Source organism: Heteronotia binoei, chromosome 10, assembly GCF_032191835.1.
Source record: "Heteronotia binoei isolate CCM8104 ecotype False Entrance Well chromosome 10, APGP_CSIRO_Hbin_v1, whole genome shotgun sequence".
NCBI lineage: Eukaryota > Metazoa > Chordata > Lepidosauria > Squamata > Gekkonidae > Heteronotia > Heteronotia binoei.
Window position 1 is genome coordinate 61,788,811 of NC_083232.1, and position 18,206 is coordinate 61,807,016.

The 18,206-nt window shown below is 39.6% G+C and overlaps 1 protein-coding gene across 4 annotated transcripts; it reads right to left on the minus strand.

The window, feature by feature from the left end:
• Nucleotides 1-4,757: 4,757 nt before the first annotated feature.
• On the minus strand, nucleotides 4,758-17,952 carry SGO1 (shugoshin 1). Of its 4 annotated transcripts, XM_060248772.1 has the most exons (11): nucleotides 17,737-17,952; nucleotides 15,956-16,013; nucleotides 14,823-14,977; nucleotides 14,535-14,731; nucleotides 13,831-13,935; nucleotides 12,785-12,852; nucleotides 11,713-11,876; nucleotides 9,816-10,667; nucleotides 8,755-8,907; nucleotides 6,067-6,244; nucleotides 4,758-5,720 (listed from the first exon to the last, which is right to left on the minus strand). In XM_060248772.1, the coding sequence occupies exons 3-11, from the start codon at nucleotides 14,968-14,970 to the stop codon at nucleotides 5,579-5,581; spliced, it is 2,007 nt and encodes a 668-aa protein (XP_060104755.1). In that variant the 5' UTR covers nucleotides 14,971-14,977; nucleotides 15,956-16,013; nucleotides 17,737-17,952; the 3' UTR covers nucleotides 4,758-5,578. The 4 variants fall into 4 exon arrangements, with proteins under 4 accessions (XP_060104755.1, XP_060104753.1, XP_060104754.1 ...); XM_060248770.1 differs by lacking the exon at nucleotides 15,956-16,013; XM_060248771.1 differs by lacking the exon at nucleotides 15,956-16,013 and having other exon boundaries at nucleotides 17,534-17,768.
• Nucleotides 17,953-18,206: the final 254 nt, after the last annotated feature.

Consider the following 18,206-nt stretch of genomic DNA (forward strand, 5'->3'; position numbering starts at 1 on the left):
TTTGTTTTATTAACTAGCACTTTTAAAAATGTAATATAGAGAGTTTATTTTATTAAAGTACTTTTTAAATGTACACCTGCATGCCCTTTTGCAGTGAATTCAATAATACATTTTTATTAGATGTATTGCACAAAACTGTTTGGAGATTTGGAAAGGGACACTTTTCCAAGCAGTGAATGTTTAAGTTTAATGTAATGCAGTATCAAATTGTAAAAAGCTTTTTATTTTTTACAGCAGAGATGCTAATGAAGGAGAAAATGAATTTTATATATATTTTAATGAAACACTCTACTAGAAGGTGCTATGAGAATATTAGAAAGAACTGCTCTAATATAATGAGGAAAATCCCCTAATAGGTGCAATTTTTTTCTTATTAATTTCATTCTTTGTATTTGCAACCACTATGTCAAAGGAAATCTGACTAGTTAAGTTGTGTCATGCTGACTTTGGTTATATAGGTCATAAAATCCAAAAAAGACTTCAAAAGCTGTGGTAGCCATAAAAAGCCATATATACTCTTCTATACTGTTTTGTAGAGCCACTAAAGCATATTTCAAATGAAGAATAATCTTTTCTATTACTGTGTTCCAAGCTGGCAATTACTTGTCTGCATTAGGAATTTTATATACATGGAAAAGCCACTCTAATTATACATTCCCACAGTAGCTGCTGCAATGGGTGGGTGGAAGGGGCAGATCCAAAGATTTTCACATATATCAGCCAGCAACTAGATGCCATGAGTAAGTTGCACAACATTCACATTAACCCAACTTGTGCAATTGTGAAATGGTACAAAAGTTAGTATTCCTATGCAGAATGTATGCCTTCCTAGTCTCTTTCTGCAAATGGAAACGTTTCCATTATGCAAGTGGTTTTCCCTTCGCACTGTAGTAGTTGGATATAACTTTCCTATCACAACTGTCTGCACCATACCCTCACCCTCCAAAAGAAAACCATTCATAAGGGCTAGGAGCTCAGTTGTGGGATGCAGTACAGGGCTGCAGTTAAAATGGAAAGTGACAAATGTACTCAACCACCCATCCTCATGCAAGAGCTTTCTGTAAGGTAGGGAGAATTTCTATTAATTCCTTTCACTGCAGCCCATGCTGGCGGGGAGCTGCAGTGCAAGAGGAAGGTACTAAAATCCTTTCTGAAAACTTTATTTGCAATTCTGTAAAGATTCAACTATACTTAGAGACCTATCTATGAAACATAATAAAAAGCTGAGCATACTCCAGCTAAGTTAACTAATTTGCCATCATGTATTGCTTTAATTAAACGGGGGTTTTCACCTACATTTTATAACAAATCTTATTATTATTATTAAATTTTATTTCTACCCCGCCCTCCCCGCAAAGCGGCTCAGGGCGGCTAATATTAGTATATTATTAATGATTACAGCTATGTTTTTACTACTCCTTACAGTATACATGGGAGATGCACTTCCATTCATGCCAATAGGCTGTGAAGGGAACATTTGCTAACTACTATGTTCTGCTTCACGAGTGGGCAGTGGTTGTCTCAGAAACAGTGGGAATAGAGGGCAATGAAGGATGCGTCATGATAAGGGTGGATGCCTTCTCCTGTTTGTAAAATGCTGGTGGTGGATGAGAGCTTCATGCTGTTCTTAGACATGCTGATATTTCACTAGAAAAGTGGCAAACTGCATTTCAATAGAATTATCCATTTTTACAGATGCCTAAGGTAGTATCTATCCTACTAATAGATGACCCTTGCTAGAAGGAAATGGTACAAAAGTTAATAAAAATGGCGACATAGAAATGCCTTAGCGCTTTATATAAAATCAGTCAGATTTATTTTGGCTTTGTATTTAAGGTACAATGATGCAACTGTGTATTAGAGTATTTAAGTAGTACTTTTCAAGTATTTTGTAAACTGGGCCAAAAGAATCACCTCTTAAGCTTGATATCCTGTGAAAGTGTTACTTTCAAAGATTCTTGTCTTGAATTTAGAGTCTCTTCTATATTCAGAACATTGGTTTCTAATTTAAAGATTATTTTCATAGATATTGTGCAATAAAGCTATATAGTATGTGTTTTAAAATGCTTTAACTGAAACTTTACATATGTAAATTTATTTATTGTACTGGTATAAATTGGTTTTAAATTATACGTATGAAACTAATCTTGTGTGCTATTTGGTGTTTTATATTTTTTGAAAGAAACAAAGTTTATCTTCCTTGTAATGAGATTAGCATATTAGTTTTGGATGTGTTCTTTCTTTCCATGATAGCTGCATGTCACATGGACACTTACTTAAAATGCCCATTCAGATGGTAACAGTGGTATTTACCATGCCAGGCCAAACTTTATATAAATATTCTAGTTGTCCCAAGTTTAAGCACAGTCTTCCATAGGGTGTTCACTACCAAAGAAAAGATTATTAATCATATATTACATAGGAAGGAGGCCACCTTCAAAAGATGTTGAGGTAGCCAGTGATGGGAAGGTCCTGCCTAGAGAGAGGCAGGGCATTAAAGGATGTGGGTCCAAAGCTCTGAAGGCTTTAAACATTAAAACCAGCTCTTTGAATTTAGTCCAGAATAACAGGCAGCTGTTTTTAAATTGGAGTTACAGGGTGGTGATAGGCAGGTCCCAGCATGCTGTACTAATTGAACTATCCAGATTACCTATGAAGGAAGCACTCCCCTCCCCAAAAGTGCAATATATTACATTAGTGTAGGTTGTATTAATTTGGATGCTTTCAGCTCTCCTAGATCCTGTCAGCAAGTTACAGGAGGGGTAGAAAGTTTTCAATTAAATACAGAGAGAGGAGAACTATGCTTTGAGCCTCATAGGATAAAAGTTTTAGATAAGTGGGTACCTCTAGCATTGCTTTCTTGGATATAAGGTCACAATTTGTCCCCATCCAGATTCAGCATCATGTGTTTTCCCACACAGTATCACCTCCCACCTTGTATGGATTCACTATCAGTTTGTTCTTCCCCATCCACCTGGCCTCAGCCTCCATCATCTGGGAGGTTTAGACTGACATATACACAAAGATATCAGCATGCTGAAGACACTGAACTGTGGATGTTCTTGTGCACGTCTTCTATAAACATTGAAAAACAGGAAAGCACATAACCTTGAAGAACACCACAGGCTAAATCCCAGTGTGTTGAATCTCATTGCTACCAGCCTGAAAGAAAAGATCAAAACCAACAAATGGTAGTGTCAAATTTCCAAAAATATTGCTCTGAACAATTTGGTAGAATGGCATGATCAACTCAGCTGACTGGCTAGAATCCAGATTGCAAAAGGTCAATGGAAGAAACCTTATCAAATATACCTGAAGTTGCTCTACTGTCAACTCAAGCACCTTGCTCAAAAAAAGGCAGGCAAGAGTCTATAATGTTATTCTTATCTAAGGAAGGTTTTTTCCCCAATAGAACGCACAAGAAACTTGATTCCAAGACTCCCCTTCTCCTTTGAAGTGCTGACCTGAGAGGAGTAACCTGCAGCACATCTCTGGTATGCAGGTGGAGAAGAACCGCACCTAACTCAGGCGCTCCAAGACAAACCCTAATCCTAAAAGAACAAAACCCAAGACAACTGTTTGTATTCAAAGCTCACTTAGAGGCTGTTCAGGCAACTGGAACTTCTAGTGACCTCAGAGAATAGTAGTGTCAGATGAAGATCTGGGAGACGCAGGGTGCTTTCAAACAAGAGATTTGGCCCAACCTAGCCCCGTCTCCCATTCAGATTAAAAGTGCATGATCATACGAGCACATCTGCCCTCCAAGCCACACCCGTTCATTCCCAGACGCCTCCTATCCGCATTAAAAAGCTACCTGGATTTTCCCAGTAGCTTCTTCCTGATTTTGATGTAGGTCACATAATCAGCTGCTGAATGCCCTGGCACAACTCTTAAGTGGAAGAGCTGTGTGAGCGTGCCCTTTCCAGCACCGCCGGGTCTTTTTCCCCCCAACTCATCTCCGAGGAACACTTGTGCATTTCTCTGCGTGAGCGCACACACGGGGGACTTTAAAAAAACAACCCTTTCTGCAGCAGGTCCTTAGTTGAGCCGTGCTAGCAGTGTGAACATGCAACCACTGACAGCTGCCAGGATCCTGCCACTTCAATGGCAGCTGTATGATCCCTCTAAAACGGACCAGGCTGAATTGGGGTTTTTTGCCTTGAGATATCACATCAATTTCCCAGTATACAGTACCCCTAGGTTCAAATCCCCACTCTGGCATAGAAGCTTTCTTCTAAGCTTGCAGTAGCACTTCACAACCAAATCAACAGACGTGTATTGTTGATGAGGACGTAACATTCACATTTGCTTGGGAATGGCTTAAAAGTACTATCTCTCAGGATATTTTTCTCTTTGGTTAGTAATAACACCCTAATTCTGTAGGATGCAGCAAGGAGATAAAGTGAGATTTGGATTTAAATTTGCAGTTTCCACTATTTCCCCTTCCTGTTGCAGATCAATCTGTCATTCCTCAAGGTTTATTTTCCTATTCCATGGGAGTGATTTTGTAGCGATTAGTCAGCTGCAAGTGGGTCTGAAGAGGTAGGAAAATTCCATTTTATTATGGGGAAATTTAATCTGGATCCAAACCACAGCTTCATAACACTGGCTATTTTGCTGTGGGCTCTGACTGGGAAGTAAGTCACACAAAGAACAGATTATATGAATTAAGTCCACAACTAAAAACTATACCACCTAAATGAAGACTCAATCATACAGAATAAGATGTGCTACTGTCCTTATGGAACGACTGAAAATAAGTCAAAGTCTTATACTTTATTAAATATTTATTACAAATTTCTGTAACAGTAAATGACAGTTGAGAAACCTCTACAAAGAAATTAATATGCTGCTAGATTGATTTGTGTTTCACACTAAACACAAGTTAATAAGGCTTACGAATCAAATGAAAAACCACCTCATCCTGTAGAATGAACATTCTACCCACGTAGAGGCAGTAAAACAGAGTTTATTCTCCTTTGGCTAAACATACATGTGAACTACAGCAGCTTGCTTGGAAAGCCCACTTCAATGTGAGTTGAGCTGCCCATTTCTTATCCTCCAATAGTAAATTCAAGCCAAAGACTTCCTTCCGTCCAGCTAACCCTATTTACCTGCCCCGTTGTACATCTTCATTCTGATTTTTTTATTCCTCACTATCTCCTTTCCAATTCAGTGCTTCTTGGGAATTGTAATTCCCAGAATGGCAACATTAATTATGTGATAGGCAATATTCTTTCTATAATATAAAGGGAAGGAAAGAAGGAAGAGGGAAAGAGGGATCCAAGGACAGAATTTCTTTTTCTCTGCCAACTGAGAATTAGTTTCCTATTTACATATTTCAGTTACATGGCTATTGATTCTTAATATATAATATGGAAAACATCGTATGTCTGTAGGCGTCATAGGGAAGTGTTACTAAAGCATTAATCAAATCTAAATCCATACGTAAAACAGCTATATGTACAAATGTACAGTTCAGATTTCACAGCAACAAAATCTGGCTAAAAATACTCCTCTTTACACCAGAAGAACACTTGAACTAACAAAGTTACACATTTTGCATGGAAAAGGGTTCTCAGAGGCAACCAACATATGCCTCATTGTATCTGGACAGCGATTTCTTTTTAACTGGCTTGTATTTGGAGCTCTTTTTCTCCTTAAAAATTGGAGAATTCAGGAAACCAGTATCTGTGAAAGGGTCTCCCCGTCGAAGCTTCCTATAGAAACAAATTATATACAATAAGCTCAGTTTTGAAAGTATTCAATATTATTCTTGCCATTGTTAGTGGTTAAATATACAGGCTTGTATTCAACACCTCTGCCCCACATGCACTTCTTTCCAGGCACTGTAAAGGTAGTGCACTGCTTCTCCTGCTAGGTACCCTTTGGGGCTTACTTCCAAAAATAGACATGTGAGAAACAGAGTTCCACAGTGCCCAAAAGAAGAAGGCATGATGCAAAGATTCTAGATTCATAAAATCCCATCATCTTCAAAGGAAAGTACTTTTACATTTACTCTGCAGCTTCTTTTGAATGACCTGAAATGAAAACGAAGACACTAACCTGTTGATAGGTGGTTCCTTATAACACATACTAATGGTACATCTGCGTCTGTGGTGAGAAGAATCTTTTTCGCCAGTAATGATGGGAGGATGACAATCTCTAGTTTTGATAGAAGGTGATGTAAGGTTGGTAATATCTCCAAGATGACAAATTTTCTGAAGATTCTCAGAATGTTTATCTGTTCAAAAATTACCACTATTAGTTTGCCTCTCTTCCACACTTCTTGAGAGCGTGTGTTTTTTGCTGTCCAGTCACAGCTGACGTATGACAACCCCAGGTGGTTTGCCATTGGATGCTTATGTGTTGCAACTCTGGACTTCCCTGGTGGTCTCTCATCCACATACTAACAAGGGCTACCCCTGCTTAACTTCCAAGATCTGGCCACTCTGAACCCAATCAGAGTGATCTTAGCAATCTCTGAGTGCAAAGCTCACAGATCTTTCCTATATTCACTTCCTTCAAATAGCAGATGCCTAGGGCCATGGAGACTTAAAAAATCATCCCCTTTCCCCAGGCCAGTCCCATGAACCCATGTGGTTGTTAGTTCACAGAGTTCCAGAGCCTGAGGAATCAAACTTTCCAGGATCAAAAGATCTGTTGTGGAGAGAGAAGAACATGGGAAAGACTGAAAGAACTGTCATTGCCTTTCATGGATAAATTGCTAGATCCAATTCATTACCATTTTAACCCAAACCTGGACCTTCAACCTAAAACTCTTATTATTTATTAGATCTGTTAATTGCCCCATCCTGGCTCACACCAGTCTCTGGGAAATGTTCACTATATCATAATAACAATATACAAATTTAAAAAACACAATAAATTAATTAAAAGTTTTCAAAATGTCCAAGATGGGGTCCTATGAGGGTTTTTTATTCACATTCTGGACTACCAAGGCATGATACTCGGGGGATGCATGGGCGAGAAACTTACAAAGCATCTGGGGAGTCGGCTGGGATAGGGAAGATGCCAGCAGAAACATCTCTGCCTTACAGCCCCTGCAGAATTGCACGAGGTCTCGCAGGGCTCTGATGTCATTTGGCAGAGTGCCAGCAGGTCAGGATAGTTCCACCAGGTCTAGGACAGCCAGACTTCCCTAGGGCCAGGGACCATCAGTAAGGATGCAATTCAACAAAGCTAAGTGCAAAGTCTTACATCTGGGCCACAAAAATGTGAAGCACAAATACTGGATGGGGGATGCACTTTTGGGAAGTAGTGTGTGTGAAAGAGATCTTGTGGTACTAGTGGACTGTAAACTAATGAGCAATCAGTGTGATGCTGTGGCAAAAAAGGCAAATCAATCCTGGGTGGTATAAAAAGGGCTATCACATAAAAATCACAGGTCATAGCTCCACTGTATACTGCCTTGATCAAGTCACACATGGAATACTGTGTGCAGTTCTGGAGGCCTCACTTCAAAAAAGATGTAGACAAAATGGAGCGGGTGCAGAAGAGAGCAACAAGGATGATCAAGGGTCTTGGAGGAAGAACCCTATGAGGAAAGGTTGAGGGGCCTTGGGAATGTTCAGTCTGGAGAACAGCAGACTGAGGGGGGACATTATTGCTCTCTTTAAATATTTGAAAGGCTGTCATTTAGAGGAGGGCAAGGAGCTGTTCCACTTGGCAGCTGAATATAGGACCTGTAGCAATTGGCTCAAATTACAAGCAGAAAGGTACTGGCTGGATATTAGGGGGAGGAATTTCAGTCAAAGTAGTTCAGAGGTGGAACCAGCTGCTAGGAAGGTGGTGAGCTCCCCTTCATTGGCAGTCTTCAAAACACGGCTGGATGATTATTTGTCCAAGATGCTTTAGGCTAATCTTGCATGGAACAGGGGGTTGGACTAGATGGTCTGTATGGCCCCTTCCAACTCTTATGATTTTAAGTTGTTATCAGTGGAGTGTGATGCTCTTCCAGGGACATTACCTGTAAGGGTTGTTCATTGATGTCTTCCATACAGACAGACACTGGGTCTGCACATGCACAAGCTGGCCATGGACTAACTCTAAGGGAGTGCCCCGCCCCTAATGGAGCTTCCTGTCCGATGCATCACCTACTTTGGGGCAGAGTGTCCCATTCCTTCAGTTTCTGTTAAGCTGTTGCAATCTCTCAAATTTGATGACAATAAAACATGACCTCTGATTCTATTCAGCCTTTAGTATTTCATATTTATATTTTATTATTAGGAATAAGGCATTCACACCCACACTCATCTCAAAGGGTGATGATCTCTGCCAACTGGAGAGCAGCTGTAATTCTGAATGATCTCCAGCAGCCACCTGGAGATTGGCAACAGTGAATCTCTGGGGGAAATGGCATTGTACCTGTCTGAGGTCCCACCCTTCAAGCTCCACCCGCAGCAGGGTGCCCTTCTTTGAAGTTTCAGAGCTAGAAAGATAATGTCTGTGGCTGGCTTGCACATGCACAGTCCCAATGTGGCGCTGCATAGGAAGATGAAAGATGAACTACACCATTCTTTTTTTTAAACCCTTAATATGTAGAATTGGGATTTAAGATTAATACACTGTATGTATATACACAAATTACTCTTTTAAAAAACCCTTTACAATTTACTATGTCATACCTGTTGACATATTACTTGTTGACAAATTAGATTTTTGTATATATTTCCTTCTGTTTAAAAGCTGTTCGTGGACTAAGGAATAAGATTATCAAGACAATGAGTTTACCTGTGTTAAAATTGATACTTTCAGAAGAACTCATCTTGTGTTCTTTTTCTTTGTCCACTTCAGTAAAAACGGGACATGGAACCTTTCCAGCAATTTTCGGTACAGAATTAGATCTGTTTTCCTCAGTTACAGACATATCACCTCCATATTCACCTATAACATTCAGTATGGCAAGACACAGTAAACCTCCAGCTTTGTCATATTATTCTAATTTGCAATTCCTGTTCTTTGCCCCAGTATGTGTTTATAAGCATGCTGCCTCCAATTCCATTGCTGGTCAACCCAAATACAGTTCCTTAGAGTACCCCAGCTTTCACTTCCCTCTATTGTAAGAGCTATTCATTTATTTTAAGGGGTGTGTGCACACATGCTGGCTTGCACATGCACAGTCCCAATGTGGCGCTGCACATGCACACACATAGAACACTTAGTGGCTGGAACTGGGTGCCACTATGTCAATTTGTGAATGCAACTATGACTTTTGCTGGAATCCCATATAGGAAACACAGCAAGGCCTCTTATTAGAGCACACAAAAATTAAGTCTAAGATTATTCAGTTTTGGAAGAATATGATGACTCAATGATATCTATAGGGAAGTTAGTTGCAGATATTACAGAGAAAAGAACAAGAGTCCAGGAGCAGCTTAAAGGCTAAAAATTGCTGGCAGGGTTTGAGTTTTTGTGAGTCACTGCTCACTTCTTCAGATACACTTTAATTACATTTGGTACAATTCCACAGGGGCTGTAAGCTGGCAATATACCACCAAGCCTGTGGATGAGGTCAGAACTCCCATCTATACAGATCTATTACATTTCCCTCCTCCTTTCTCTCCCTGGGGCAACAGTACAGAAATTGTATGGGCCATCTTAGGAATTATATTGCTAGAATTGTTTTTAATTGATATATTTCAACCTTATATACTTTTTAATTATATGTTGGACCCACTCTGAGCCCCACAGTAGTGGGGAAGAGCAGGACATAAATCAAATCAAATAAATAATATTTAATTCTTAAAAGCACAATAATGAATTAGAAAGTTAATTTTCAGTAGTCTACTTACCTATTGACATTTTTCCTTCAGTGCTTTCATGCTGTTCTGAAATCGTATTTTTGCATTGCCGTCTTGTGCATATTGGGGCTGCATCAATTCCATGGCTTAATGTTTTCCCAGATTTTGATTTGTTTTTGTAAGGCACATAGAGACTGTCATCAGAGTTATCATCTGACAACGAATCACTACATGTTTCTTCTGTGTAACTTTTATTGTCTGTGATACTCTCATTTTCTTTGTTTTGCCGGAAAGGTGTAATATGGACACTCTCCTCAAAAATAAAGTTATAAGCATCACTGGGACCTGCAGATGAATCTGCTTTTTCTTTGGAACAAGAACGTTTGCTCTGACTTTTCTTTTTTGATCTTGTCCTCGAACTATTTTTCACTTCTTCCAGTTTCCTTTTTTGACCTCTCCCCTTCTGTGTTTGAGAATCAACAATACTATTAACATCAGCTTCCTTTAGATCAGTTGTTGATGTACTGGATTCAGCCAGCATATATGAACATACCAAGCTTTGATCTCCATTTGTATCATATATGCTCTCCACACAAGAATGCACTTCTTCAAACTGTGTATTCTCTGCACAAGAATGCACTTCTTCAAACTGTTCATTATTAATCTCTAGATCTTTTTCAGGTCTAATTTTGTCTTGTTCAAAAGATTCTTTAATCTGGTCAGTTATTTCTAAATTGTTCCTATCAGAAACACAGAACTCACTTTGATGTTGGTTCTTTGAATAGTGACGCCGGGTAGATATATTTTTAGGTAAGGAATTACTGACTTGCTTATTCTCTTCATTTGATGAAGTATTTCTGCTGTCAAATAGCTGACAATCCTCAAGAGAACTATTTTGACAACCTGATAATTCAAGAAAATGTGTGTAAATTCCTACTGGCACTGGCCTAAGAAACCTAATTTGCTGACCAGTAGTTCTAGTTAAACAAATGCACAGCAGTTGTCCAAGGTTATTTCTACAACAATTAATTAAACCTAAGAATACAACAATAGCATGCAATATTTTCAGAGAGCACACTTGTGGTTAAGAAGGCTTAACAGATTAGTGAACATATTATAACAGTAATAATGAATACAGCTGTGATACAACGAACAAAGGGGCACGATCCACTCATAGCACACCCATGAGAATCTCCAGTATTCAATAAAACCGTTTCTCCAATTTTGCTGAACAGTTTTCAGTTGTTGCATTTTACCAGATGCATAGGAATAATGTGCTATGTACAATTATTCCGATATGCAGTGAAGAAATGCTCTACAACCCAAGATTCCTGTCAGAGTTGCAACTGGGTATGCAATCTGTTACGTGCTCAAGGTGCCTTTCTACAAGAGCCAGCAATAGAAAAAACAACAGGAGAGGAGAGTCAGTTTCATAAGCAGAGGAAAATTCAGGACCATAAATACAGAGATGAATCTGGTTTGGGAATTCACACCTCAGCTAGAGTCACACCTACAAAAACTGAATTTAAATGACCAAAGTGTACCAAGCATCCCTTCCCTTTGAATAAGAAAAGAAGGGTGACCCAGAAGGGAGTAGGCAAGGATAGATTGTTTTTCCTGATCATGAAGAAACAGTTTCTTAGTAATTAAGTTTGCCTTAAGACATGAATAACTAAGCCGTTCCTGTTTGCAGTTGAACTCTACTTCAGCACATGGCAGATTGTAAGAAGAGAATCATATACACAGATCTGAGTTCCTCAGAGGAAGTGTGGAGGGAAAAATTACAGGAGACAGATTTTAAATTAATTTGTTAAGTAACATAGAATGGTGGTGATGCTACAGTCTGCAAATTAGAAGTCCAAAGCCCTGTGGTATCAAATTAAGTTTGTATCCCAACCAATGTCTTCAACACTTACATTTTTAGAAAATTAAACATGGAACTACCTACCTTTATTTATCTGCAGCATTAGCCCTGTGGAGATATTTTCCATATCAAGCCAGGAATCAGATACAAAATCCAAATAATTTTTGTCTGCCTTATCTTCAAGTTCACTTGTGAAAGTTTTGCCTTTCCTGTTTACAGTAACAGCTAAATCAGGCTTTAGAATTGCCCTAAGAGGAACAGTTGAAATTTATTGAAATATTTTAGAATTTCATCAGTAAAGCAGGTTGCCCTATTATATTTTCTCACTAATTTTCAAAATAATATTTTCTAAATTAATTTTCAATCCAATAAATTCTTCTGTCCACAGTGACATCACTATTTGGGTTGAAAGGCAGGATATAAATTTTTTAAAAAATCAGTAAACCGACAGCCTGAAGGAGAACAGATTATGAAGCAATAGATATTCACTTCTTGGTTAATAAACGTTTGTTTTAAAATTATGAGAACATGTTTGTCTAAAGAGTTACGAATCACTGATTATAAACAATGCATTCAATTTTTATGAAACAATCAATAAACTGTATACATTACTAAGTCAGGAAACATGGATACGTTTACAAATACTGAATCCTAGCTTCAAAATTATGGCATATTTTTGAGCTTTAAATTGAAAAATGTTATTCAGTACATTTTCTAAAACCTGTCAAAATCACATATGGTCCATTTAATACTCATGTGAGGCTGAATAAGTGTCCCTGAACTTTCCCTTAGTGTTCTGCTTTCTAGGTTGCACCATCAAAATGATGATTCAGTGGTGAATTATTCATTTGCTATATATCATTTCAGAACATACGCTCCTAGATTCATTTTCATGACCTAAGAACAGTATACCCACAATATAGCTTCCTTAAGAGATCCAAAAAATTTTTTTTCTTGACAACACCCCAAAAATATGACAACTCATTTTCTATCAAGCAACCTTGTGTTTATTTTGAATTAGTATGAACTTCCATCACCGTAAACCTACTTCAGAAATTATACTGTAACAGTGTATTTTATACTTTGTCATAAGACAAAGTAAACAGAACATTAACTTTCTAACAGGCTTTACTAAATATAAAATGTTCTTACGTACGCAGCAGTTTCATTTCTTCTAGGAGTGGAATCATACTTTTCAAGTGCTGACAAACACACAGACTGGCTCTAAAAAAAATATTTAAAAGGTATGTAATCAGTTAGCAATGTGGTGGTAAAAGCAGCCTTACACAGAATTATTCTGTTACAACTATGTGAAGACAGAAAGAAAAAGGCAGGACACCAAAAATCCAATTGATTGGAAGGGACATAATAACATCGGGGGCTAGAAAGCAGAATAAGACAATTTCCAGTAGCAACATGTTGTGAAGTAGTTCACCAGAAGGAAAAGCTTCCAATAATGAATGGCAGTTGAGGGGGAATCTAATTTCTCCTACTAGAGAGCATTGCAGGGTAGCAGTGGGATCATGGGTGTTACTTAGTCAGTGCAGTTGCCGAGTATGACTACGTGCCAAGCACACAGGGCCAAGAAAGTAGCCTACATGTTTTTGCCACCACCTAGCAAAATTCTCCAAGAGTAACACCAGGTTTCAACTCAGTTATTACTTAGAATCATTTAAGCTGAGAGCCCATGAAGAACTGGATGGGGACAAAAAAACTATTTGAAATTCTGCCACTCACCCCAAAGTTTGCCAAGCAACTTTCTGTTTACCTTATCTTGGACAGTCTTTAATGAGTGCATAACTGCTTACAGCAATAGCTACTGAGACTAAAACTAGATAAGCAAGAAGCAGCTCTTCTATCTGAAAGAAACAGAATGCAGACTTCATGCCCTCAAAAACACAATCTTTAAGTGGGTTGAATAGGCTAATTTCTCCTCAACTGTTTACTAACTTCATTTTTATCATCTAATCAGCGGCTACTATTGCTTATAAAAATAAACATAATACAGACAGGAAGAGAGAAGTTGGTGGTGTTTGCAAAAAGTGATTGAGAAAGATCAAGAAAAAGCCTGGAGACTTTCAAGACGTAGTTTTAAAAAAAATTATAGGTCTGATTACTCTAAATAAGCCAATATTTTCATAGATTGAACTCATAAGCAAACTCAAAATCCACAAATACAAAATGGCAAAAAGACAAACTTACATCTTCTGTGGTATATAAATCCTTTGCTGGATCAAGGAGATTAGTTGCCTCGAGGAGGTTTTGAACAGCTTTAGAAATAATCTTCTTCACCATCAATAATCTAGTCTAATTGAAAATAAAAATGAAATACTCTAGTTGTGACAGTAGAAAAAAACCTCAAACCACTAACATTCTTCTAGTCATCAGATGCTTGTTCAGACATACACCTAACAAGGGGCAGATCTCTATTCTTATGTACTTTCCTTGAGAGGTTAAAGCACTGAATTTCTTAATAGCCTAATCATGCACACCCTTGCCAGCTCCTTACTTTAAACCCTATAACAGCTGGACACTGAAGAATCGTGACCCATAGGGAATTTCAGGAAAAATTACTTTTAAAAAAAGCAACAGGAGCAGGGTTACAGATTGTACTCAAACATCACAAAAAACTACATAAATTCACAATTACAAGTACTGCATGCCTTACACACAACCTGTCTCTTTGAAAAGAACACAATGGAACATTTCCCCCATTTGATCAAGCTCCAATTTGCTATGATGTCTGAATAACAGGCCCCTTCACCAAACTAAAGTTGTTCTTTCAACAGCATAAAAAAGCAAAGGATTCTAAGCCTAGATTTAAAACAGTATGATACAGCATGAAGTTTAAATGACTAAGAAGACACATATGTGTGGATGTCCATCATCTGACAATAAAAAATTACCTCAACATGTTCTTTTTCTTGTTGCAAGTCAACTTGTCTTTGCAAAGCAAGCATCTGAAACTTCAGCGACTGATATTCTCTCTTTAAGTAGAGAATGACATCTTGTGCTTCTCTCATTTTGCTTTTCTCCTCTTCTAAAGCCAGAACTAAAGCTCTATTGTTTGCTTGGAAGTTTTTTAGCTGCATAGAAGTGTCATCTGAAAAAAAAAATGGAAATGCTTACATTTTATCCTTCCTGTTTCTGGAAAAACATAAGCAAAATATTACATCATTTATCTGCAATTTTACCCTTGGAAGACAGGGCTGAGGTTGATTTGCTCAAAACATATGATCTGCCCATCTTGGCCAATCTCTGATTTCTCTTCCCTTTCATGCGTTCTTTTATGTCTTCCAGGGTGTCCTTAAATGACTTTTTCAAGCACTTTTCTCTAGCCATGGTCTACCTTAAAAACAAACAAGAATGGAATTATGTTTTAGGATTTTTAATTAAAATATTCTTAAACCTTGTTATCTATAACATATCTACTGTATGTTTTATGGAATGTTGTTAGCCGCCCTGAGCCTGCCAAGGTGGGGGAGGGCGGGATATAAATGAAATTAATAAATAAATAATAAAATTCTCACATGCAAAATCTTACTGAATTTGGAAATACCTGGAGGTAGGTTGAATAATTGCAAAAAAAAAAAAAACCCCTAAAAGTTGGACCCAAAGGATCTATTCTACCAAAGATTTCAGGTTTTCACAGCTGGTAACATCATTAGGGTTTGTAAAATCTTTCGGGATCAAGTGCCGTGTTCTACTGGAGAAAGTTTTCCTTCCAGACGTTTCGTTCTCAGCTGCGGAGAACATCCTCAGTGGCGTTGCAGCCGGAGCAGGCGCTCAGACCTTCTTGGCTGCTGTGCATTGAGTAGGGCCAGGGCTGCTGGAGAGCTGCTATTTGTAGGCTGGAGGGGGTGGCCCCACTCAATGCACAGCAGCCAAGAAGGTCTGAGCGCCTGCTCCGGCTGCAACGCCACTGAGGATGTTCTCTGCAGCTGAGAACAAAACGTCTGGAAGGAAAACTTTCTCCAGTAGAACACGGCACTTAATCCCGAAAGATTCTACAAACCCTAATGATCTATTCTACCAATGGTATAAAATTGAAACTGAATTGTATTAAAACTGAAGACCGAAACATGCCACATAGCCTTGTTAAACACCATGTCCAAAACTTGTTCCAAGAAGCTACAGTACTGTCAGTCCCTCTCTCTCACAACTATTTTTCTTTAATTTTACCACTGGGGCACCAATTGATGAATGTTAACCAGCATTAGCAAAGGCCTGCTTAATTACTCCAGTGGTGCATTTAATTCAGCACCCTCATCAGTTTTTCTTATAAAGCCAACAACATGATAAAAAGGTCAGTTTTCTTTGCTATTACCTCTAATGTTTATAGGTTTACTACCTCTGAATGTGAAAGTTCTCTTCAACCACCATGCCTAAGGAAGAAATGCCATGCTTTGGTTAACCTGACAGAGAGCATCTTAATAGTCAACGTGCCTCAAAGAGTTACCCCAACAAACATAGATACAAATTAGGGTCACCAGGTCCCCTCCCCCAGCCACCAGTGGGGGATGGGGGGATAGGGTTGCCAGATCCCAGTTGGGAAATTCCTGGAGATTTGGGGGCGATGCCTAGGAAGAACAAGCATCTCAGTGTGGTGTAATGGCAGAGTCCATTCTCCAAAGCATCCATTTTCTCCAACAGAACTGATCTCTGTAGCCTGTAATTCCAGGGGAACCCCCAGTCCCACCTAGAGGCTGGCATCCCTAAAATGGGACGTACTAAAACTCGGAACAGCGCCTGCCCACAGACTATACATGCCTGCCCATAGAGAAAGCATACCTGCCTATAGGGAATAATGGAGACCACATTTCACCATAGGGGAAAAAGAGAAATTAAGCTTCACCTAAGCACAGCGCCTGCCCATAGAGAAAGCATACCTGCCCATAGGAATAATGGAGACTACATTTCACCATAGGAGAAAAGGGACATTAAGCTTCACCTAAGCACAGTGCCTGCCCACAGACTATAAATACCTGTCCATAGAGAAAGCACACCTGCCCATAGGGAATAACGGGGACTACATTTCACCATAGGGAAAAAGGGAAATTAAGCTTTGCCTAAGCACAATGCCTGCCCATAGGGAATAATGGAGACCACATTTCACCATAGGGAAACAGGGAAATTAAGCTTCACCTAAGCACACCGCCTGCCCATAGACTATACACACCTGCCCATAGGGAATAATGGGAACCACATTTCACCATAGGGGAAAAGGAAAATTAAGCTTCACCATTATTCCCTATGGGCAGGTGTGCTTTCTTTATGAGCAGGCGTGTATAGTCTATGGGCAGGCACTGTGCTTAGGCAAAGCTTGATTTCCCTTTTTCCCTATGGGGAAATTAATGGCAGGTGTACATAGTCTATGGGCAAAGGGTGTCATTAAGCCAAGCTTAATTTCCCTTTTTTCCTATGGTGAAGTGTGGTCCCCATTATTCTCTATGGACAGGTGTGCTTTCTCTATGGGCAGGCATGTATAGTCCATGGGCAGGCGCTGTGCTTAGGTGAAGCTTAACTTCCCTTTTTCCTTATGGTGAAATGTGGTCCCCATTATTCCCTCTCTCTGTGGGCAGGCTGTATAGTCTATGGGCAGGCGCTGTTCCAAGTTTTAGCATGTCCCCCCCTAAAATATATTTAGTATAAATAGGTATCATTAAAATACAATGACACACAGGTAATAAACGAAGAGTGAGTCACAGATAAAAAACAAACAGGAAGGTACAGCCAAACACTTTCATTTGCTTAAGTACTTCAGGCAGGCAAACATTAAAGCGGTTTTCCTCCCGCAGTGCTCTCAGCGACCAGGCAGCAGTCCGGTCACCGTGATGTAAACAACATGGCGGAGCACCCTCCCATTAACCTCCTGAGTAACAGATGGCCTCAGCCAGTCAAATACCTTTCATTAGGGCTAGGCCACTTGAAATGAAACATTATGCAAGTTTTCGAGCTCAAGTTCAATGGCGCTGAGCCTAATCAAAGCTACTCATAAGGATATAGTTTATAATTCCCCGCCCCGCTCGAGGCCTTTAGCGACCTCCCACCCATAAGCCACCGGGAGACCCGGAGCCCTCACAAATTATACGGAATAATCAACCGAACCCGATGAAGCGCCGCTAACAGCTCCGCTCCACGCGCCCGAACGCTCCTTCTTGCCGTTTCTCACTCGCTCTCTGTACGTTGCTTCAGGAGCCAGTCCGCGCGCCCCATACAAGGCCCCCAAGCAGCCGTTTTCGTTTTGCCTCCCTCCCTCCTCCTCCTCCGCTTCCCGCTTGTTCGAAATTCTCCGCTGCGCAACGTGATTGGCTCTCTGTCCCAATTGACACGGACGAGATTGACGTCGTCACGTACCTATCGGTCTGTTCCTCCTTCCCTTACTAGGTCATGGTTTAGTTTGTAGGAGCAGCTTCCGGGTTTTGTTTTTTTCCCCGTTCAACCTTCAAGCATGCCTTTGTGGTTATTTTGCCTCTCTTTTTTGCGCCCCTGTCACGGAACTAGTACGCTTCGCTTACTCTTACACAGTTGAGCCTGAAGGCGACGGCCCAGCTCCGTTTTTCCAGTCTCGCGAGATG

Coding starts and splice junctions, on each gene's coding strand:
- SGO1 (XM_060248770.1), bottom strand. CDS start 14,970: ATGGCTAGAGAAAAGTGCTTGAAAAAGTCATTTAAGGACACCCTGGAA. Junction 12,853..13,830: donor ATTTATATACCACAGAAGAT/GTAAGTTTGTCT, acceptor TATTTTTTTTAG/AGCCAGTCTGTGTGTTTGTC. Junction 8,908..9,815: donor TGAAGGAAAAATGTCAATAG/GTAAGTAGACTA, acceptor TGAATGTTATAG/GTGAATATGGAGGTGATATG.